This window comes from Stegostoma tigrinum, chromosome 28, assembly GCF_030684315.1.
Source record: "Stegostoma tigrinum isolate sSteTig4 chromosome 28, sSteTig4.hap1, whole genome shotgun sequence".
In the NCBI taxonomy this organism is placed as follows: domain Eukaryota; kingdom Metazoa; phylum Chordata; class Chondrichthyes; order Orectolobiformes; family Stegostomatidae; genus Stegostoma; species Stegostoma tigrinum.
In genome coordinates, this window is record NC_081381.1 from 26,734,262 (window position 1) to 26,758,657 (window position 24,396).

Here is a 24,396-nt window from a genome sequence, read left to right on the forward strand (position 1 = left end):
AGAAAGACAGAGTGAACATAATGTTAATTCTGTTTCTTTCTCCACAATTGCTGCCTGACCTATTGTGTATTCCCAACATTTTATGCTTTTTGTTCAGATTTGCGGCAACTGCGATATTTTGCATTTGTATCAGGGATTGGAGCTGTTAGTAATTTTTATCTGTCTGCCTGAGGGATGTCAGCTGTGATCTTGTACCGTTTCCTTACTGGACCAGGCATTTTAGAACTAGAAAGCTTCCAGTCCAGAAATTTCTTGATGTGTATATCTCCGGATCAATGTTGTGAATTACAAGACCACACAATTAGACACAATTAAAATCATAATAAAAATGAAAAAGATGGGGAAAATTCCCACGTGGATAAATTTTTTACTGTCCACATCAAATCAAATTTTAGCAGCAACAGTAATAAAAGGTGGATTGTTCATCATTAGATCATATTTTCAACAGTAATAGGACACTGCTTTAAAAAAATGTAAAAATGCAGTGGCTGCCAGAGAAAAAGCTTTCAAGATAAGATCAGAAAAAATGCAGACAATTTAAACTGCAACTCATTGTAGAGAACATTGAAGATCACAAATGTCAGAAAGTTGGGTGGGATGGGAATGATTTTCCAAAGCTTCTTCACATAGCTTTGTGTCCATGTAAAAGTGTAAGTTTTAATTTCAAATGTGCGCAAGTAAGATCCACTTGGCCAGAAGTGTGAAGTTTGAAAATGATTCCTACTAATTTCAGTGTTGAATCTTTGAAAAGATGTCCAGTGAAGCCATCTCATCTTTCAAGGTATTTGAGTGTCATGCTGTCCCTGTCTGGCGAGTGTATGATGGGGACAGTTATTTAAAAGAGCAGAGGAAGGTGCACCCTCTGTGTCTAACCCCTGTATCCTCCCTGGGAATGTTTGATGGTACCATAGAGTAAATTAACTCTATATCAAACCCATGATGTTCCAGCCCCGGAAATGGTTGATTGTAGTGTAGAGATTAACTTGAAATCTGACCCATGCTGTACCTGTCCTCATGGTTCCTGGTGCTGCAACTTATTACCCAAATTGACAGTTGCTCTATTCTCAACCAAAAATTTCAGATCACCTTACAAGTCTCAAAGTGTCATCAAAAAAACAAATTCACAAGCCCGATGTTTTTATGTACTCATTTGGATTAAGACTCAGATATTCATTCAAACTTTTAAGGAATGTTGTTTGTTACATTTTTCTAACCACTTCTCATGTTCTATGTTAAAACTTTCTACCTGTCACAGGTTCTCTTTATTTTCTTAGTTTCTTATTGGCCAAAAGCTGATTTATGTTTAGTTAGCTTCTAGCATGGCTTAAGCACAGATAAACTCCCTGAAGCACCATCTGCTCCAAGCCTGGTTCCACATCACAATAATAAGTGCTTCTTCATTCCCTGTCGGGACTCAATTCAATTAATTTCTAATGGGGAAGATGATATCCAGGTAGGTATATCCCTTTGAGCTGTCAGCTGCTTCAGCCAAGTGTGATTGGGTCCCAGGAGAGCAATGCTAAAATAGTCACAGCCCCAGTTTATGTTGTGATTCAAGCTGGCCCTAAAATGAAGACAAACACAGTGCACATGTGAGAGTCTGTGACATGTACTAGCAGGATGCATTCTCTGTTCTACACAAAGGGTTACCAAAGATCATAATACCAGTCAGTAAACTAACTTAATCTTTTGCCAGTTTTGTGAATTGTGTAATACTCAAGAATCACGAATGCACAATTGTAGGATGAAAGGAAACATTGCTATGATGCGAAGTTGCAGATGCATCAAACCTGCTCAGGCATCTGATGGACAAGAACAGGTAAGACGCATACAGTCCCATCACAGTGCATGTCTACTATAGAAATGGTCAAAGTAAAACTGCCCTGCAGAAATCCCCAACATTCACTAAAGACTATGACTGTACTCATTCATCCACTCACAAACCGATGCGCACGTATGAATGCACACACGTGAATGTTCACCCATACAAGTGTAAGAAAGCAAAAACACAATTCTTGATAAAATTTTGATTTGTGAACCTTTGAGTTATTTGCTGGTCCCACTGTTGCCAGCCTGACCATCAACTGGCATCTTAAAATCACTATTCTGACGATGATGTTTCATTGTAGGTGTAGCTTCAGAGAGTGGGTAAGCCCCTTGCTCATAAATGTTCATGCCTGATTTTCAGCTGAGCTTTGGATTGGATTTGATCAAAAGACGGAAGAAAGGTTCACAATAATCCAGCGTCTTTAGTAATCTCAGATCATGAAGTCTCCCAGCATTAAATAGCCTTTCAAAACTTACTGCCTCAACCAATGCATAAAGAATGGCCAAATGGAACTGAGCCACAATCAGTATCAGCACTTCCAGCACAGGAGAGGGCAAACATAACTAAATTTATTTGGTATTGTAAGTGTTAATAATGTAACTGAAATCAGTAAGAAAGCTCTCAACTATAACAGTGCAAGTAAAGTTATCAATTGTTCTAGGAGTACAATATTGGAACTATTTTAGAAGCATTGATGGACTAACGCTATATTGAGACAACTCAGCTGTTTGTTCTATTTATAGCATTTTGTATTTAGAAATTAAATTTTCAGAAACAATCGTGCTGTCAGGAAAACACACCCCATACAGTCTTCAGCATCATCTGCTGGTCAAGCCAAGAACACTCTTCCTTTGTTGGTTCCAATAACAGATACAATTATCACAAACAAATGTGTTTCTGACAACAGGGAAGGAGTTGACAACTGCTGGTTTTCAAATTTTACACTCAATCCTAATTTAGTTTTTTTTCCTTCACTGATTTGGTGCATGCCTTTCAACTCTGGGCTAGACTCTTCCTTTGTGGTAACCTTCTACCACTTGAACACATCCTTTTTTGTATAATAGTAAAGCTTGAGTAACCTCAACCCATTACAGCAGAACCAGAATCAGCACAAACTCCCCAGCCTCAGATTCTCACATAATCTGACTCATTAGGATGGGATGCAATCCACCCCAGCCCTCCACGACGGGATTAATGTGTAGCTGTCCCCCCATAATCCCGATTCAATTTCCTGGGCCAAGATTACTGATTGATATTGCATTTCTGGAAGGATACCATAAGTAGAACAGAGTAAGTACAACTTAAAGTGTGATACTGGCAGGAGCTGGAATTGTGTAGGTCATAGCAGATTCTAGGCCCTTCTGTGGAAGATTAGAAAAGGTATGTGGCACATCTAGAAAATAATGGGGAGAGATGCAGGAAAAAAAAGACTTGAGACTCTAGCCAGCATACACATATTGCAGTTAAATAGGGGAGGCAGTCCCAGAGGAGAAAAAATTACTGTGGGGCAGAATAATGCACAAGATATTAAGGTACGGATCTGACCGTATATATTGTTCAGTTCTAACAAAGTCCTCCAGTACATCGTACACAGCCACACTTCAGAACTGAGCTTCAAACTACATGCAAAACAGGTTGTTCCACTCTGGAGTACATCATAGCTGAGGATGATCCTTTTAGTCCTCAACATTTTCCACATGTGCATTCCATCTGGTGTCACTGGTTACAATCAGGAGCAGAAACATTATTTGGATTTTTTCCTTCCTTAATCCAGGGAATTAGAGACAAATTGTAATGCCACTCCTGCTGAGATCAACTAACTCAGCATGAGGTAGGACTTGAAGGTGGGTCTTCTAGATGCTTACGATTGATCTATTTACTAGCTAAATTCATGGAATCAGAGTGAGATCTTTATTATACATCACAATTAAGGAGTACACTGTTCTACTCATCTATTTTCCAACTACATATCTGCTTAGGCCTCCTGCCTAAATAGGACGGATTCAACAGCAACAGACTGGCACAACTACAGAGATGTTTCCGTTGCCTGCAGTTTCTTTTTAAACACGGTAAGGTAGAAAAATCCCCTCAGTGATGTTAAGGGCTGGCCCTGAAGGTTCCTGTCAATTTTCTGAGTCCATCGGTCACACCGTACACCCATTTACAAAGGTAGATAATGATATTTAACCTAGAACACTTGAATCAATATTTCCTCAGTAAACACTGGCGGAGGGGGTCAGGGAGAACTAATTCAAGCTTCATTCTCTGCATGTGATAATATGTGACCTTCTCTGAGCTCTACGCTAAAGCTGCTGTATACCAATCCACTAGGAGATGCCCAAAAGCCAAGATTAGCCACTGCACTACATTTTAAGGTTACCATCTGGGACTGAAATGACACAAATGCTGAAGGGTGCCAGATTACCTGCTGATTTTCAGTTACTTCCACAGTACTGAAAAATCTTTAACAGCTGATAGAAATCTCCATCAGTTTCTCAGAGACACAAAAATAAAAAATATTCAAAAGAGGAATTTAGAGACTAACTTTAATCCTAATGATCTTTAATTCTAGTTTTAAGATGCTGTTATGCTGAAACTAATAGTTTATCCTGTTCTCTTTATGACACTGACACTGAAACTGAACACTGGCCAAGATTAAAGTGTACCAAGGAACTGCACAGAAGTCCTATCAGACAAAAATACACTTTGATCTGATTTTTAAAAAGGATGATCAAAGTCATGGTCGCTGGAAATGGACTTTAAAGGAGGGTCTGAAATAGACTGAAGCTGCTGGAGAGGCAAAATGGTTTAGAGAATCTTTCAAATACTAGGGTTGGAATGACTGAAGGCATTACTGACAAATTGAAAGGCAAACAGGCATGCAAAAGATAATAAAATGTGAGGCTGGATGAACACAGCAGGCCCAGCAGCATCTCAGGAGCACAAAAGCACGCGTTTCGGTGCTCCCGAGATGCTGCTGGGCCTGCTGTGTTCATCCAGCCTCACATTTTATTATCTTGGATTCTCCAGCATCTGCAGTTCCCATTATCACAGGCATGCAAAAGGTTGGGCGATGTTATGGAGAAAGTTATGGACATAGAGAAGCGCATGACTATGTTATCATTGTCATCATCATTAATGGTGGTCCCTCGCAAATGAGAATAACTCTCTTCTGCACTTAGGGTTGAGTCTGCAGCTGGCTGTACATACCAATATGGCCACCGCAGGCTCTGTTACATTTGGGCTAGAAAGTAGTCACGGGAAGAGGTGGGTCGGGCATTGGCATAGCAGTATGTTCCTTTTACTGTTTTTGCCTGGCTTCCATTTTTTCCCCTGATGGCAAGTCACTTGACGCCTTCCCAGATGCTTCTCCTCCACTGGCTCCTGTGGGAAAGTCTCACTTCACCAGTGTGGCCTTGAGGGTACCATTGAAGCACTTCCTCTGTCCACCTGGGTTCGCCTGCCATTTTGAAGCTGAAAGTCTGGAAAATGACGGGGAGTTTCATATTGGTCACGTGGACAATGTGCCCTGCCTGTCGAAGCCAATCAAGAATAGTCAGTGCCTCGATGCCAGGGATGCTAGCCTGGTCAAGGATACTGACGTTGGTGCATCTTTTTTCCCCACTAGATGCACAGGATCTTGCACAGGTAATGTTGATGGTACTTCTCCTGTGCCTTTAGGCAGTTGCTGTAGACAGTCCCAAAGCCAAATAGCTGCACAACTACTATAGCTCTGTCTACCATGATCCTGGTGTCAGATCTCATGTTGCTGTTCTCGAACGCCCTTTCCCTCAGGCAGCTGAAAGCTACATAAGCACAGTAGATGCAATGCTGGATCTCTTCATCAATAGCTGCTTTGGCCAACAGGACACTTCTGACATATTGGAAGTGGTCAATGTTCTCTAAGGTCTCCCTATGGTCTTTGATGATTGGGGTTTTACACCACAACATCAGCCCAGGTTAATGAAGGACCTTCATCTTTCAGATGGTCAGAGTGAGACCCATGTTCTCATATGTCTCCGTAAATGTGCTGACGGTGGTCTGGAGGACTTCCTCGGAGATTGCACACACACAAGTATTACCTGCGTACTGCAGCTCGATGACACTGGTTGAGGTGACTTTGGTCTTGACTTGAAGGTTGTGGAGGGTAAATGATTTCGCACAGGTTCTGTAAGTTAGTTTCATTACAACAGGGAGTTCTTCAAGTGGGTTGAAGCATTGCAATGAGGTAGATCGAGAACAATGCTGGGGTGCTGACGCAACCCTGCTTGACACTGGTCTAAATAGGGAATGGGTCAGTGTTGGAGCTATTTATCATTACCACAACTTCTGTGTTGTCATGGAGCAGGTGAAGGATAGTGACAAAATTCATGTCAAAGGTCATGTGAAGGGGTAACACAGTGTGGAGCAGGTTCTTTTCTCTGCATTTCTCCTGCACTTGTCGCACTGTGGAAATCATGACCAACAGAGGGTCCTGCTGAGAAGGATTCTGGGAGGAGTCATCTCAGTCACTGCTCCAGGAGCAAATAAAAGGCAAGCAAGCTGCCATTTTGAGAAGGGTGGCTTTCTGGTGGAAGTGCCATTAGAAGATTGAGTGTAGGTTTAAGTGAATACCAGGCTTCAGCGAGGCGGGTGAACAGCAGTCAGAGAAAGAGCAATTTTCTGCTGCAGACACAAGAATAAAGGAGCAGTGGAAGGAAATTTAACTGTGAGGCCACAGGCAACAGGTGAGTAGCTGACTGGTGAGTAGCTGACTGGTGAGTAGTTTCTTGTTTCTCTTTTCTTTGCTAGTGTTGTGAACTTAAGAGTTAATTTGTGGCAGGAGATCCCAAACTTGTGTATGTTCCTCCTGTGTGATGTGGGAATTCCAGGACCTGTCCAACATCCCTGGCTCCTTCATGTGCAGGGACTGTGTGCAGCTGCAACTCCTGCCTGACTGTTTGACAGCTCTGGAGCTGCAGTTGGATTTACTTTGGATTTTCCTGTGAGGCAGAGGGAATTGTGGATAGCATATTCAGGAAGATAGGGAGTGGGTGACCAACAGACAGAAGAAGAGCAAGAAGGCACTGCAAGGGTGCCCTGCAGTCATCTCCCTCCAAAACAGATAAATAGGAAAGCTAAGATGAATGTGTGGCTTGAAGGATGGTGCAAGGTGGTTGATTCAAACTCCTGTGACATTGGATTCGGTTCTGGGGTAGGTGGGACCAGTACGAACTGGATGGCCTGTACCTGGGCAGGACTGGAACCAATGTCCTTGGGGTGTGTTTGCTAGTGCTGTTGGGAAGGGTTCATACTAATATGGCAGGGGGATTGTAACCAATGCAGGAAGCTTGAGGGAAGTAAACTTGGGACAGAAATGAAGGACAGTAAGGGGAAAAGTGAAAGTGGAAGGCAGAGAAATCAAAGACAAAAATCAAAAAGGGCCACATTTCACAATGATTCTAAAAGGGCAGAAAATGTGGAAAGAAAAGAGCCTGAAGGCTAAATCTCAATGTGGGGAGTAATAAGGTGGGTGAATTAACGTGCAGGTAGTTATTAATGGATATGACGTAATTGGGATCACAGAGATCTGGCTCCAGGATGATAAAGGATGGGATCTCAACATCCAGATTATTCAATTTTCAGGAAAGACAGACAGACAGAAAGGAAAGGGAGGTGGATTAGCATTGCTAGTTAAGGAGGGTATTAATGCAATAGAAAGTGCGGGCATTAGCCTGGATGATGTGGAATCTGTATGGGTGCAGCTGCGTTAGGGAAAAAGGTATTAGTGGGAGTTGCGTACAAACCACCAAACAGCAGTTGTGATGTTGGGGACTGTACCAAACAGTAAGTTAGAGATGCATGCAGTAAGGATACAGCAGTTCTTATGGGTGACTTCAATCTACATAATGATTGGACTAACCCACCTGGTAGCAATGGGGTGGCGGAGGATTTCCTGGACTGTATGAGGGATGGTTTCCTTGACCAATATGTCGAGAAACTAAGTAGAGAGCAATCTGTCTTAGACTGGGCATTGTGTGACAGAGGATTAATTAGCAACATTGTGGTGCAAGATCCTTTGGGGAAGAGTGACCATAATATGATAGAATTCATTAAGATGGAGAGTGACACAATTAAATCTGAAACTAGGGTCTTGAACTTAAAGAAAGCTAACTTGATGGTATGAGACATGCATTGGCTAGGATAAACTAGCCAAGGATACTTAAAGGGTTGACGGTGGATAGGCAATGGCAGACGTTTAAAGAACACATGGACGAACAACAAAAATTGTCCATGCCTGTCTGGTGTAAGAGAAAAACACGGAAGATGGCTCCACTATAATTAACAAGGAAAATCAGGAACTGTCAAAGCCAAAGAGGAAGCATATCAAATGGCCAGAAAAAGCAGCAAAGCCGAGGACTGGAAGAAATTTAAAAGTCAGTGGGGGCGGGGGGGGAGGATTTAATTTGAAATGGGAAAATATAAAACGAAAGTGAGCTTGCAGAAAACACAAAAATTGACTACAAAAGTTTCTATAGATATGTGAAGAAAAAAAGACTGGTAAAGGCAAATGTACATCACTTCCAGTTAGAATCAGGTGAATTCATAATGGACAACAAAGATGGCAGACCAGTTGAGTAAATACTTTGGATATAAGGAGGTCACAAATAATCTTCAGGAAATGCTAGGGGCCAGAGTCAATCATGAAGAAGGAACTGAAGGAAATCCTTATTAGTCAGTAAATAAGTCCCTACGGTCTGACACTCTGCATCCCAGAGTACTTAGGGAAGGGGCCCCAGAAATGGCAGATGCATTGGTGATCATTTTCAAGCATTCTGTAGGCTCTGGAAGAGTTCCAATGGAGTGGAGGGTAGCTAATGTAACTCCACACTTTAAAAAGGGAGGGAAGAGAAAATGGTGAATTATAGGCTGGTTAGCCTGCCATCGGTGTTGGGGAAAATGCTATAGTCAGTCATTAAGGATGTAAAAAATTAGCATTTGGAAAGTGGTGACAGATTTGGTCCTAGTTAGCATGGATTCACTGAAGGGATATCATGTTTTACAAATCTTCTGGAATTTTTTGAGGATGTGATCACTGGCGTAGACAATGGCGAATCAATAGATGTTGTGTATCTGGACTTCCAAAAGGCTTTTGACAAGGTTCCACGTAAGAGATTAGTAATGAAAATTAAAGCTACTGGTATTGAGGTAGTCTATTGACATAAATAAAGAACTATTGGTAGACAGGTAGCAGAGAGTTGGAATAAATTGGTCCTTTTCAGAGTGGCAGGCAGCAATGAGCGGGGTGCCACAGCATTCAGCACTGGCACCTCAGCTATTCACAATTATATTAATGACTTGGACAAAGGAATCAAATGCCATATCTCCAAAATTGCAGATGACACGAAAACAGATGGCAGTGTGTGCTGTGAGGAGGTTCTAAGAGACTGCAAGGTGATGTAGACAGGCTGGCTGATTGTGCAGATACTTGGCAAATGCAATATAATGTGGATAAATGTGAGGTTATCTATTTTCGCCACAAAAACAGCAAGGCAGATTATCTGAATGATAGCAGTTTAGGAAAATGTGAGGTGCTACAAGACCAGGTTTTATGGTGGAACAGTCATGATTCATTGAGCACAGCAACAGACCCGTCGGTCCAACCAGTCCATGCCAATCATAATCCCAAACTAATCTGCCCACGCTTGGCCCCTATCCCTCCAAACATTTTCTTATTCATGTACTTATCTAAACGTCTTTTACTTGAATCCACATCCACCATTTCTCTCCAAATTCATTCCACACTCAAAAAAATTTGCCCCTCACATCATTTTAAATCTTTCACCTCTCAGCTTAAAAATGTGTCCCCTTGTGTTAATCTGCCACCCTAGGAAAAACATGCCTGCCAATCAGCTTATCTATACCTCTCATTATTTTATAAACCTCTAAGGTCGCCTCTCAACCTCCTACACGCCAGTGAAAAAAGTCCCAGCCTATCCAGTTTCTCTTTAAAAATCCTCCAGTCCCAGCAACATCCTGTAAATCACATCTGAACTGTCTCTAGCTTAATAATATTTGTTCAATAACAGGAGACCAGAACTGGATGCAATACTCCAGAAAAGGCCTCACCAATGTTCTGTACAGCCTTTACATAACATCGCAATTCCTACACTCCAAGGTCTGAGCATTGAAGGGAAGCATTCTAGATGCCTTCTTACCCACCCAATCTAAACATGAATTCAAGTCCAGAGAATTATGTACCTGAACCCCTAGGTCGCTCCGTTATACAACACTGCCCAAGGCCCTACTTCTAATTGTATCAGTCTTGTCTTTGTTTGTTTTGCCGAAAAGTAAAAATCACATTTATATAAATTAAACTCCATTTTCCACTCTTCAGCCCATTGACCCATTTGATTAAGATCGCTTTGGAATCTTCGAAAATGTTCTTCACTATCCACTATACCACCAATCTTGGTGTCATCTGCAAACTTAGTGATCACCACTGAAGGTTGGCACGCAGCTGCCGCAGACAGTGAGGAAAGCGAATGGCATGCTGGCCCTCGTAGCAAGAGGATTTTAGTATCACAGTAAGGATGTCTTGCTGCAGTTATACGTTGTCTAGTGAGACCACACATTGAGTAGTTTGCAGTTTTGGTCTCCTCATCTGAGGAAGGACATTCTTGCTATTGAGGGAGTTCAGCAAAGGTTCACTGGACTAATCCCTGGGACGGTAGGGTTGACATATTAGGAAAAAACTGGATTGACTGGGCTTGTATTCTCTGGAATTTAGAAGAATGAGGGGAGATCTCATGGAAACATATAAAATGCTGACGGTGTTGCCAAGTTGGGCAGAGTACTTGTGGGTTGGAAGACAGGACGTTAGAATTTGGTGTTTTTAAAAGATTAATGATTGGGAGGGGGGAAGCAGTGCATGGCCTGTTTAAAAAATGATGAGGCTTGGAGAGAAGACAAAGGCCGTTAAGCATTTGTGGGTTTGCAGGCGTACCAAGCATCTGAATTGTAGCAGTTGTATCAAAAGTCTATGCTATTAGCAGGCAAAGCAGCACTTTTAATTGAGACGATAAATCTGAATTTAGCCAATTTAAACCAGGTGCTTAGATATGAAAAGCCAATTAAATTTAAATCTGATGGTTTTGACAACATATCCTGTTGTAAGAAATTGATATGTCAGCAAGCGTAAAAAAGACAGGACAGTTGCAAACTCAAAGAACCAACTGCCATCTGGTAAGAGATCTGTTCTCTCAGCTCTTAGAGAAAGCATCATCTAATTAATAAAGGTACTGCAGCACTCTTTGAATTCTTCTGTTTGGAATATTAGCTGACAAAATATTCCTGACAGAAGATCAATGGCGAAGGGACAGAACATTCCAGAAGATGTAACCTGGCTATAATTTCAAGAGACTAAGTTCTAACTTTTTTAAGTTTATTTTTGTTTATGTAAATGGGGCATGTATTTATTGGAATAGCATGCTATTAGAATCTTACTTTACTTGGGAATAGTTGGTATAGGGAAGGGAATTGTTTGGTTTGTTTATTGTTCAATTAATTTGTTCACTGTTAAATTAGATAAAGGTGTTACTTTTTGATTATACAGTGTGTGTCAGGAATTTATTTCCATTAGCTGTTATAACAGATTGGGGGTGAGAGGCGTGTTATGCCACCTTTCACACTTCCTTTAACAGATTATATGGTGAGGCAAGCCTCTTGGGCCGTTGCTGTTTTTGTTAACAAAACAGGGGGGGTGGCTGACCTTCATTTTATAACAATGGGACTGGACATGCTAGATGAGGGAAGAATGTTCCCAATGTTGGTGAGTCCAGAACAAGGGGTCACAGTCTAAGAATAACAGGTCAGCCATTCAGCAGTGAAATGAGGAACAATTTCTTCACTCAGATTTGTAAACCTATGGAATTCTCTTCCACAAGCTGTTGGGGCCAACTCATTAGGTATATTCAAGAGGGAGTTGAACAGGGCCTTTGCAGTTAAAGGGACCAAGGGGCACAGGGAAAGGGTGGGAATGGGATACTAAGATTGCATGATCAGCCATGATCGTACTGAATGGCGGTGCGGGTTTGAAGGGCTGAATAGCCTACTACAGCACCCATTTTCTTTGTCCACTATGCCGCTCCATGGCCAATTGCCACACTGATATTCTGGAAGGAGTTCCACAGCCACAGGCAAGCGATGGTTGGGGAGGACATTGGCATTTACTTTTCTAATGGTCAACAGCAGGGAGATTCCCCTGTACTTGCCACAATCGGACACGTTTATTTTTTGAAAATACTCATGACCCTGGCATCTTGGAGCTTTCCCAGAGATGCTCTCCTTCCAGATAAGGTAGATTTTGGCATGTATCTACATCAGGAGCTCTTTGCCTCCACGCCTCAATGCAGCAGGAATTCCTGGAGCAGGAAATCCATCTGCACCAACACCCTTATTGTTCTTAAGCTGCTGGATGGCCTTCTCAATTTCATGCAAGGCTGGTGTGTTGCTGAGCTCACGTCACATGCTATGCTGTGGGATGTGTTGAAGAACACTCGGATCAACGACAGACCCCTGGTTGAGGAGGTCTCTAAAGTGCACCCCCATGTGTTTTTGATGGTTTCCTTATCTTTAAGGAATGATTCTGTGCTCGGCCAGCAGTGGTGTGGGGCCTTGGGTGTTTGGTTCATGTGTGGTCTTGACAGCAGAGAAGAAGCCATGCATGTAATGGTTGTCAGCCATTTGTTAGGTCTCCAGTGCTTTCTCCATCTACCACCTGTTCTTTATGTCACCAGTTTGTTTTTGTACCTCTGCCTTCAGTCTCCTATCGGCCTGGTTTTTCTCTTCCGAGTGTGGTGGTTGTTTTACTCCTCCAATGGCTTGTGCTTCCAGCTTAATAGTTCCTGGATCTCATGATCATTCTCATCAAACCAGTCTTGGAGATTCCGAGTTGAGGTTTTTTTTTGCAAGCATTGATGCTCGGGTCTCAAAGACGGACCAGAGACTGTTGGGATCCTGCAACCCTCCGTCAGAGGGTTGCTAAGTTTGTGGAGACAGCTTGGTTGTATGAGGCTATTTTTTTTCCAGGTCTAAGTGCTTCAATGTTGTACTTTTTCCAGCACTGTTTCACCGAAGGGACAAATACAAGACTTGGCAGTACCCACACTCCAAACACGGGCACCTCCTTGACTACATCGTCAGGATGAGGGATCGGAAAATCTTTAAAATCTCACGCGCCATGACAGGAGCCAACAATTGCTGGAAGGACTGACCCATGATCAACATCAATATAACATGGCCATGAAACGACAGAATGTAAACATTAGGACAAATATATTAAATTGAAGGCATTAGAGAAAAACGACATGCATCTTTCCTGATCTCTCAACATGCCAAACTGCTTTATTGTCAATGTTCTTTTGAACTATAGTCCATGCTGTGATTCTGTGACATTGGAAACACAGAAGCCAAGTGCACATAGCAAGTTCCTGCAAAAGTAATGCGATAACAATCTGCTCTAATGGCGTTGATTTGAGGGATAAATGTTTGGCAGGGAATTAGACAAGAAATCTTGTTATTTTACAAAATAATGCCATAGAAACTTTCATGTTCACCTGAGAGGGCACATAGAGCAGTTTAATATTTTATCTGGTAAACAGAAGTTCACAAAGCTCAGCAGTGTTTTGATAATCATAAATTTATTGATGTGAGATGGGGCATTAACCAAGAGCATATTGGAGTTGTCAGAGATAACAAAAGCATAGATGAGAATTTCAGCAGCAGATGGGTTGAGGCAGGGATGGAGGCAAGCAATATCAGAGGTGAAGAGGAGGATTAACAACCAGTTTGATCTTGAGCTGACTTTTGGTCAATATAGCTCAACCTGGGAAGAGGGCCAGAATCTGTGCAAACATTTTCCTGTACATAGCAGGGTCACACACAATGGCTACTGTCTTCCCAATGCTTAGCTAAAGGATGCTATAGTTCAGTCAAAACCGGACGTTGGGCTAGCTGTCTGACAACGTCAAGGCAGATGATGAAAACATAAGAATAGTCATTGTTAAAATACAAATGGCAACTGACTCCATGCATTCTCATGATTCACCAAAGGGCACCACGTGGATTAAGAGAACAGTATCTACATATTTCCATTGACTTCTGATGTAACAGAGTTAGAGAAGCTGCAGCTGAAGGCAACAAATAGTCAGGTAAAAATGGAACAAAACAAAATTAGTCCCACTGAGCTTCAAATACAAGAGATATAGTGTATTGTGTCAAAGAAGATAGGAAGGGCCTATTAGAATAATGCATCATTGTCACAGTCACTGAGGATGAAACTGGTGACTCTAATGAGACTTGCTTCAGTCCAGTGGTAGAGGTGAGAACCTGACTAGAAAAATAAAATCAAAAGGATTTAGAGAGAAAGGGGAAGTTGGGGATGGGTTGATACTTTACTGGACATTATGATCTAGAATGTTTATCCATTGTGTACGTGGGGGTGTCAGTTGATGATGGCAACTGTTTTGAAAGGCAACTGAAATAAGGAGAGAAACTGAGTATTTATTGCTTTCATGGAAATGATGGTCAAAAGGATCAGGCCTCCCTGTTGGATCTCGGACATGTTTTAACTCTTGAGAGGCCAAGTTAGACAGGAAGTCAACAGGAAATAATTGTTTACTTCTCTTTCAAAATTCGTTACGGTCTCCTTCCAATATTGTTTCTGACAAGTCATTGAGTATCCAAGCAAACTCTATTAAGCCTAGGTCGATCTTCTGAGTTTGAATTCAGGCGTTCACTGATCAAAGTATTTTTCCTTTACCAAAAATTCTAATAGTAAGCAAAGTCTCATACCTGACACCATCTTAATAAAGTGTGATCAGAGATAATGGGAACTGCAGATGCTGGAGAATCCAAGATAACAAAGTGTGGAGCTGGATGAACACAGCAGGCCAAGCAGCATCTCAGGAGCACAAAAGCTGATGTTTCGGGCCTAGACCCTAAGGGTCTAGTTTCACACTTTGTTATCATCTTAATAAATGTCTTTCTATATTTTCATTGGCCTTTATGTTCTTCCTAAAGCAAAACACCAAAAACCAGAAACACGTGCACCGTGATAAACGTTTTACATGATTTTGACACAGAACTTTGTGTTAGAATTTCAGCACACAGTTGAGGTTGATTGTTCAAGCACATTTGTAAGAGTGTACTGCATTATCAGAGGAGCTGTCTTTTGGAAAAGATATTTAACTAATTTCATTTCAACATGTCATTCTATCTTCTCTCCAAATAGAAGAGATCTGTTAACAAGTGGCTTAGTAGCTGTATAACCTGTCTTGGAATTTTAGAATCATAGCACAGTACAGGAGAAGGCAACTAGTTCAAGTCTTTGGTAGTTTTATTTTCCAGTGCATTCAGGTTAATCCCATTCTTCTGCTCTTGTCCCGTATCTCTACCTTCTTTTGTTCATTAAGTATTCATCAAATTTCCTTTGAAGGCTACTATTCAGAATAGGTGATAACTGTGGACAATTTGCAAGACAATTGATTGCAATGGTCCTAGTTGCTCTCCAGTGTCTCATCCAAGTGACCATGGTTTATGGGTACGCCTCAACATTAAGTGTTAGCTGAATATGTAACAGGATAACCCTCAGCATGTTTCAAACACATGCATTGAAGGATGTTACTCTTTTAGGTGTTTTCATCAGTATCACTTCTGAGTTGGTATTTGGCAATCAGCACCTCCAGGCTGTGAAGCAAAGGAAAAAGCCAGTTAGGAAGTACTAAAGAGTGCTCAGCAGAGTAGTTATGTTTCACTAGACAAGAGAAGAGGAGGCGAGCACAAAGCAAAGGAAAACTATAAAAGTTAAATGAGGCAAGGAATGATATCCATCTCAGTCTCTCTGCCATGTTACCTTCAATCCAGTGTAAAGTCCACACCTAAACTGAATTGCTAGTCATTTTAACATTTACAGATTATACTAAAATAATTTACATCCGATCTCAGATTTACATGCTTGTTGTTGAGGTTAATTGACAAAAATATTGAATAAATTAGTACTTTTTAAACAATTTTCTTCCTTCAGAGACCGAAAAGCGGAATTTCAGAAGCACAAAATGTCTTCAGGATGGATGGGATGAAACATGATTTTTTTGGGGGGGCATGGGGAGAAGAGAAACACACAGACTTGGAATCTTCACAAAAAAATTTTAAAGTTTTTCCCCTGGGATTCACCACAAACAACTTGTACATAATGCCTGCACAGTATAAAAATCAAAGCAAAGTGGGCAGCAAACAAGAGGTGTTATTTTCAGGGTTATTATGGCACTTATTTTGAGAGCACTAGAATATAAAGGCATGGATGTGCTTCCGAGGCTTTACAGAGCTCTGGTCAGGCCACATTTTGAGTGTTGTGAACAATTTTAGGCCCCATATCTCAGAAAGGATGTACTGGCACTGGAGCAGGTCCAGAGGAAGTTCACAAGAATGATCCCAGGAATTGAGGTCTTAATATATACGGAAAGTTAGACGACTCCAAGTCTATACTCGATGGGATTTAGAAGGAAGAGGGGTGATCTAATTGAAACTTAGAATACCAAACAGCCTGGACAGAGTGGACATTACGAAGATTTTCCATTAGCAGGAGAGACTAGGACCCAGGGGAACAGCTTTGGAGGAAAGGGAAAAACTTTTAGAACAGAGATGAGGAGAAACTTCTTCTGCCAGACAGTGGTGAATCTATGGAATTCGTTGCCACAGAAGGCTATGGAGGCCAGGTCACTGAGTATATTTATGACAGAGATAGATAAATTCTTAATTGTCAAGGGCATCAAAGGTTATGGGGAGAATAGGGTTAAGAAACTTATCAGCCATGATTGAATGGCAGAGCAGACTGAATGAGCTGATATGAGCAGAAATTAGGCCATGGGTTTGAGAAGCTAAAGTTGTGAACTTGACATTAAAGGAGGGAGATGGATCATAATTTAATTGCACCTCTGAAGTATTCTGGATATCTTTCAACACTAAATTCACTCCAGAAAATCAAATTATTGTTCATAAGTTTGAGAGTGTAAATTCCTGAGCACAGGTCCAAAGCATCCCCGCTAAGTATTGGGGAAAGGAAGGGGAGGTGCCAAGTTCCAGGAATCCCGAAATGGACAGATCAACGTTGGTTAAAGACTAGGTTAGTTAAAGGACAGTGAGAAATTGAAACCTTGAATGAGGATTTTAAATTTAATGCATTGGAAGCTGGAAACTAATTTTAGGTCAAAAAGGAGAGGTGTGATATGCAAATAGAGTTTAGTGAATGACCAGAGACACATCAAGGCTTTCTCCCAGTGGAGTCTAGATCCAGGGTAAACAGTGTCAAGATAAGACATTGGTCACTTAGTACTGAAATGATGAGAAATTTCTTTACTCAGAGCGTGGAAATCTTTGTAGTTCCCTAACCAGAGAGATAAGAATACTCAATCATTAAACATATTCAAGGAATCAAGGGACATAGAGACAAGACAAAAATAATGGGGGTAAGTTAGAAGGACTGCTACTGTCTTTTTGATTGTCAGAATTGAGCCATTTTGCCTAATTCAGCAGTGTTTTACGAGTTGCAGTTTTGAAGCATGTGAAATGGGTGGCCTGCCTGCAGGGCACTGTAGCATTCCAGCCTTGAGGTCACGAAGGCATTAAAGGTCAATTGCTGTCTCAGATCATAGTGAGAGAATGTGTTGGAGTACATAGTGGGAATATAGAGTTCATATTTAGCCACACTAAAAATATATTTAAAATAAGAAATCGCATTAGTTTACTGGGGCATGAGCACATTCAATTAGCTAACAAGGATGCAACAGTGACAGAAACAATGCACGTCTATGTTGTGTTTAACAGAGGAAATGTAAACGTTTCATGTTGGTAAAGTTAGAAAAGGTGACTATAAGTAAGGCTGGAGGAGTTTAAGAGATTGCAAGATCCTGGTTCTGACAATAGTAATCAATTTGACATGTTAACATTGCCTCTATCTCACTGAGCTCCCAAGCACTACCAGCCCCTATTTTAAACTGCGAAAAATTGAGACTATCAGGCCTATCAGAGATCGCTGTAAGTTCACTATTGTCAGCTAGACATCCACCAACATGGGAGTAACCCAAACAGGAAATTTAACTTGTGGTTTTCTGGTCTGTGCTGCTGTGTCTTGAACAACAGTTCAAAAAATCCAACATGCATTTTCTAAACATATTTTTGCAGAGCAGATACAAGACGAGCAGCAGTACTGAAACTCAGCAACTTTGTTTGTTAAAACATTTTTTAGTGTTGGCCTAAGAATTTGTTTCCTAGCCCCAGCATGCTCAAACTATAGGTTTGAAACTTGACACTTTCTTTCAGATGATCAGTGCACTTAGGCCCAGAGACTTCTTGGCGCACATTTTTCTCTTCCTGAATGTTGCCATGACAATAGACTGAGTTTTAATCTAAATGTAATCTCATTTCTTCTTTCCCCTCCTCCAGTTGCCATGGAGATAGTAGTGGCGCAGCCTCATCAGATTACCAAAGAAACTCTTTGAGCCAATTGTCATTAATCATTCTTATTTTGCCCCACCCCAAGCAGACAGCACAGCTCATTGGCAGGGTCAAGCTGTTTGTTCCAACATGACAGTATAAGAATTTGTTTGGAAATGAAATTTGTTCAAATCAGATTTTTTTTGATGAGGTATCTGAAAACATATATCTTGGACATCACACAGCCCCTCGCCAGAAATATAACTATTTTGGAACGTTTAATTTCACTGACTCCAATGAACAAGTTGATCCCTTGGATATAATTAACGTGGCTACTCACATCCACTTTGATAAAACACACACTTCAACAGCAAGAAGAGTGTGCTGTTCAACCATAATGCACTCTCTTCACCTTGAAAAAATAGCACCTCCCTCACATCTCGTAGGGATACTTAGGAAATATCTGGCCTCATTAACACAAGAGGCAGAGGAAAAGCCCTCAGGTGTGGTGAAAAAATAAGAAAGGTGATTCCCAATCTGTATGTTATACAAGCTCTAACAAATGCTTTTGTGCTTTACGACATCAGCAATGTCCCCGTGAAGTAGTTTCATAACACTGACTCCCACACACATTAGGATAAAAGAAAAATGGATTGAGAAAATATTACATGTGCTATTAAGCTCATACATTTTACACCCCATGTACAAATCTCTCTATCAAGGGATCCCTGTGACATTAATAATAATGTCCTCAGGGATAAGAATAATCACAAGAAAAACTTTCTAAGAAGGAAGCTTCTATGAATTCTCTCTGTCTTCTGAAGGTGACTGCAAAATGTGCATTTTCTGCCATTGGCAGTACCATGTGGTTCACAGGCTGTCCATATCATCTACTAATAAAAAAAGGAAGTAACTCTGTTACAGCAGCATCCAAAAGCTTAACTATCACTGGGAGCTCTCCTTTGTTGGTTTTTGGCAAAATGACAGCACATTAAAATCAAAAGTGAAGAGAATTACAGTTCAAAGTGCCTGGTACCCAGTGTGTTATGATCTTAGCTAATGTTATTACTTTTTACAAGTCAGATGCCAGATTGAAATCTGGTTTGATAGATCATTCTTTGTTTCGCTTTGATTTTAACAAGATGGCCTCTCACTGAAACATAAGCCATGCTGCAGATTTCATTTTAACAATAAAACAGAAACTTATTTCAGCAATGAAATGAAGATAAAATTGAATAAAGCATGCTATTTTCTCATGACACAAACTTAAAGACAGTAACATGTTCTCACTAATCCCAAAGTAAACTCCTTCACAGATCCCATAATTACTTCTGCACAGTAGTGGCACAGCTCTGCAGATATTTTTAAACTACCTGTACAGATGTGTAACGACACACCTCTGGATCAGGTAGGACTTGAACACAGGTTTACTTGTTCAAAAGTAGGTACACTACACCATGCCAAAAGAGTACATAGCAATATGCTTCATTTAAATGTAACTTCAACTCTCAGTTTAGAAAATTGGATAGCCTTTTCCTTCAGCTTTCATATGACTGAATTGAAGCGTTGTCAGCTTCAAATAAGCCCTTCAGGACTTTATCCAAACACTTCTAGTCTGGTACTACCGGTAAACTTCTGACTCAAAAGTTAACTCAGTTTTACCCTCATCTCCACTTTTCAGGAACACGGCTTATACATGTATCTTCGGCCAAAGACTTCAGCAGAACTGTCCCAACCTGAACAATAAAGTAACTTTTTTTCCCCAAGCAATGGGTGTTTCTCTCAAGCATGAAAAGAAACAATTTTTGAACTTCTGAACTGGAGACTGGGAGAGTTTACCACGTACAAGATAAACAATGTAATTGAAACCCCATTAGTCCTGAAGCTAAATCTCTCAGGCTGCTTTAAAAGAACACAGTTACAGAAATATCTACAAATTAATCATTAAACCCATCAGACCTAAAAAAGCCTACATAACTAATTCAAAATTGAAAATAAATGATATTAAAATATTTGAAAAATACAGTATATACAATACAATTAAAATGCCGTTTTGCCCAATTCCAATCAGCAACATTTAAAAAAGCCCATCTTGACCAGTAAAAGAGAAGAGCCTATGGCACCATTTAAGAAAGAAAGGAAAGGAACTTCCAACTTCCTCAGCAAACAGAATGAAAAATTAACTGGTCGATTATCTAAGGTAAGTTCAAAGGTTCAAAATTACTCACTGTATGGGAAGCACTTTTAAGATGTTTTTGAGCTTTGTAAGAATAAGCTAGCTAAATACAAGTCCTTTTTGATCAAAGTTCAAATCATCTCAATTACATTAGTGAATTTTTTTCTTTAGGCGTGATGTCCCATATGTCTGACCAACAGTCATTGGCCATGGTTACATTACTTAGGACAGGTACTAGGGAACTACCAGTAATGTGTAAACAGTACCTCGTTAGGATGCTGTTGGTCAAAATCAGGCTGAGAACAGATCACTTGTGCTGAATTTTTACCACAGTGACAGAAATAGAAGATGAGTTTGTTTCCAGGTCAGAAGTTCAATAAAGTTTAGATTTCCACAGGGGTTTGTTCTCAGTCAGTACAGAGGCATACTTCCTGTCCGATGGAACGGATATGCTTTGGATTAGGACTCCTCACTGCAACCAAACAGGTGACCGACTGTCCAGGGAAAATATTGTTTGTGCCAAAGTCTTCAGTTCCCCTCACTTCATCAGAGCTAACCTGGATCTCATGTTGTAAGCCATGAGGGAGAGAAAAGAGGTCCCCTTCCCAGCCTTTGGCTGGAGGAGGACACCTCTTTCTGCTCAATAACCTTTCCCTAGGTGCCTACTCCATCTCACATGTCCAGAACTGGCAAAGGGTCACTGGAATTTAAATGTTAACTCTTTCTCTTTTTCAAGATGCTTTCAGACCTGCTGAGTTTCTCCAGCACTGTCTGTTTGTGCTTCAGATTTCCAGCATCAGAATCTTTGCTTTAATTTTGACACACAAGGGGATCTGGGTGTCTTTTTACATCAGTCAATGAATGTAAACAGGCTGGCGCAGCAAGCAATTAGGAAAACAAATGGTCTATTAGCCTTTATTGTAACAGGATTTGAGTACAGAAGTGGGAATGTCCTACTGCAGTTGTGCAAAGCTTTGGTAAGACCACACCTAGGGGTATTGTTTGCAATTTTGGTCTCCCTAGAGGACATACCTGCTACAAAAGGGATACAACAAAGGTTCACTAGGAAGATACCAAGGATGGCAGGACTTTCACATGAGAAGAGATTGGATCAACTGGGTCTGTATTGAGTAAAGTTCAGAAGAATGGGAGGGGATCTAATTGAAACATATAAAATTCTAACAGGGCTAGACAGAGTAGTTGCAGTAAAGATGTTATTCCTGGCTGAGGAGTCTAGATCAGGGATCATTGTCTCAGGCTATAGCATAGGTCATTTAGGGGCTGTGATGAGGAAACATTTCTTCACTTAAAACGGCACCGAACCTGTGGTATTCTCTATAACAAAAGGCTGTGGAGGTGACATCACTGAATATATTCAAGATCAAGAATATCTATATGTTTTCACATATTAAAGGCATCAAGGGATTTTGGAGGAATTGGGACTAAGGCATACACTGAGGATCAGCCATGATCAAACTGAATACTGAAGCAGGTTTGAAATGCTGAATGGCTTACTCCTGATCCTAGTTTTTAATATTTCTGAGTTTCATAAAATCTGTTAACAGAGACTTCCTGCAACACATGCAGCCATCAACACTTTCTCTCCAATAAGCTTTTAAGAAACCTTTTATATATTTTAATCAGCCTCATTGGAAGGAGTGTGTCTCAAACCCACTTCCCCTCTCCCTCTCCCTGCCATGCCAAAACCAACATCTAAAGCTACTACCCCAGCCAGCATGGCATTTCAAATCTCCCAATATCCCTGAATATTCAGCCTTTTGAGTTAAACATTCAATGCCAGATATCACTATATTATCCCAGATATAAATGAATTCCACTCCCTCTCCCCACCATTGTGTTACTGGAACAGAACTACATAAGCTCAGCGTAGCAGGAAATCTGACATTGAAATGTCTGTTCCTTGCTGCATTTGTCCAGGCGTTTCAAAACAATATTAAACCCAAGTAGAAGGCTGAGTTTAGAGACACCAGTAAATGTATAAAGTTTGGATGATGTGGAAGCTCATAGGAATGCAATTCCAATCAACTAGAGCTCTCCGTACATCTTGTTTTTCACAGCCAGGCTTAAATTGAGAGATCATATTCAGTTCAGGCTAAATAAATCCCAAGTGTAAAATGCAGTATCTCAGCATTAATACTCACTTCTGCCCCATCCTCTTTTCTTCTCCCCCCTCACTCTGTTCATGTCCAAATCACCACTGTATTATCAGCTTACCACATGTGCTGTGGGTTTCCTCAGGGCACTAACTGACTTGGAATTCAAATCTGATTGTTTACAAGTCTGTTTTAAATTACTAAAATTAGAACCAGCTTCAAACTTGCATCAGAATGCAGGAGACATGGCTTTGCCAGGAATTTCTGCTTTGTAAGTCAGAATTGCTGTTTACAGTTTGCATTAAAAAGGTGGCAACTGCAGCGTACATCAGGCACTACAGAATGTTCATTTTGTGCGTCTTTTTATATTTTTCTAAGTTGCTACACATGGCCTATTGAACAATCAGCATTTCATATTAATTATAATGTGAACATCATAGTTGAATTCAAGCCATTTTCTTTGATTTTTTTTCATGTGAGTACTGGCAGGACTTTGATGTCATACGTGAGCGGCCATCCTTTAACTTGGGCTAGGTACTGTCACCAAAATAGTCTGAGGGGCATTGTAGCCAAGTCTCAACATACCCAACATCTGTAATTACATTTCCAGCAAGGGTCACTGCAAGTATTATCCCCGATACAAGGTCAGTGAGTCTAATTCTACATCCAAATGCTGCCTCATCTGAAGTCAGCTAACGCAACACAGATCACTCATTCTGCCTGGGAAATCTCACCTCTGTGTAGTTCATTCCACACTTTCAAACATCCAAAAAGTTGTCAAACATTTCCAAGTATGCATTCCAAATTTTCTACAACCCAAATAATACAAACAGACATCTTTTAAAACATCCGCACATAAAATAGACATTTGAAATAAAATCACACTGACTCAACTTCTGAATCACACAACCTGGCAGTTTCAGAACATGTCATCCAACGTAAACACTTAATAAAATAAACCAAATTTTATCACTAGTCTGTGCCTATTTAGCTAATCTCAACCTGGGCAGCTGTCAGGATGCTGCAGATACGAAAAGGTTAATAGGATTCTTGTTTCTCACTAGTATTCAGCAAGCAGTGCAGAAAGGTTTGTGAATGTTAAGTCTGAACAAAATCAAACTTGATTTGTTGTGACGTCTAATGCAGTTCAATAGTCTGCTGTTCAGGCTTAATTGCTAAAATTGTTAATGTGGGTAAAGAACTGTAAGGCAGATGGTGCCCCTGCAACAATCTAGCCAAAGCCAGAATCTTTCATTTTTAATTAGAATTTCATTTTTTTACGTAAACAGATATTGCCCTGTGTACTTAACTGGTTCAAGAGCAAACAAAATACTTTCTTATTCAAAACATGTAGTGTTTTAGTTGTTAAATACAAGTTATCTGTGTGGTCATGTTTAACCAAATTTATGGTCTTGAGGAAAAATACAAAACTCTTATCATTCTAGCAATGACTAAAGCATTTCCCAGCAATGCAGGAAGGACAGTAATCAGCACCACAGGAAGCATATACCAGCCTTCCCTAGGCGCTTAGATGATCCAACTACACTTCCCACTGCAAGAATGTAAAATGTTCTTTAATATTTCATTAGTACACTGTCAATAAAATGCGTATGTAAACTGGAACTGGCTGGGAGATCAAAGCTAACAAAATATAATGTCCTGGGTAACCCATCTGACTAAAGCCACTTTAGTCAATAGTTATGTTCTTTTACTTTATTATTTTCTCCTGCTTTACCTTAATTTTGTGTGGGCTGGGGCATGCACTGGACACAGTTCAGACATATGAATAGACATATCATCACTGA

General features: G+C 40.6%; 1 protein-coding gene across 5 annotated transcripts in view; it reads right to left on the reverse strand.

Moving 5' to 3' along the window:
- Positions 1-24,396, reverse strand: part of zgc:154075 (uncharacterized protein LOC556929 homolog) — a 200,366-nt gene that overhangs the window by 16,030 nt on the left and 159,940 nt on the right. Inside the window, exon 13 of one of the 5 annotated variants that reach the window (XM_059655662.1) lies at positions 13,493-15,556. The exons of the other annotated variants lie outside the window; for them this stretch is intronic. Coding sequence (XP_059511645.1) covers positions 15,518-15,556 — 39 coding nt within the window. The 3' untranslated portion in view covers positions 13,493-15,517. Of the gene's footprint in view, positions 1-13,492; positions 15,557-24,396 lie in introns of those variants that run through there. 5 annotated transcript variants of the gene reach the window in all.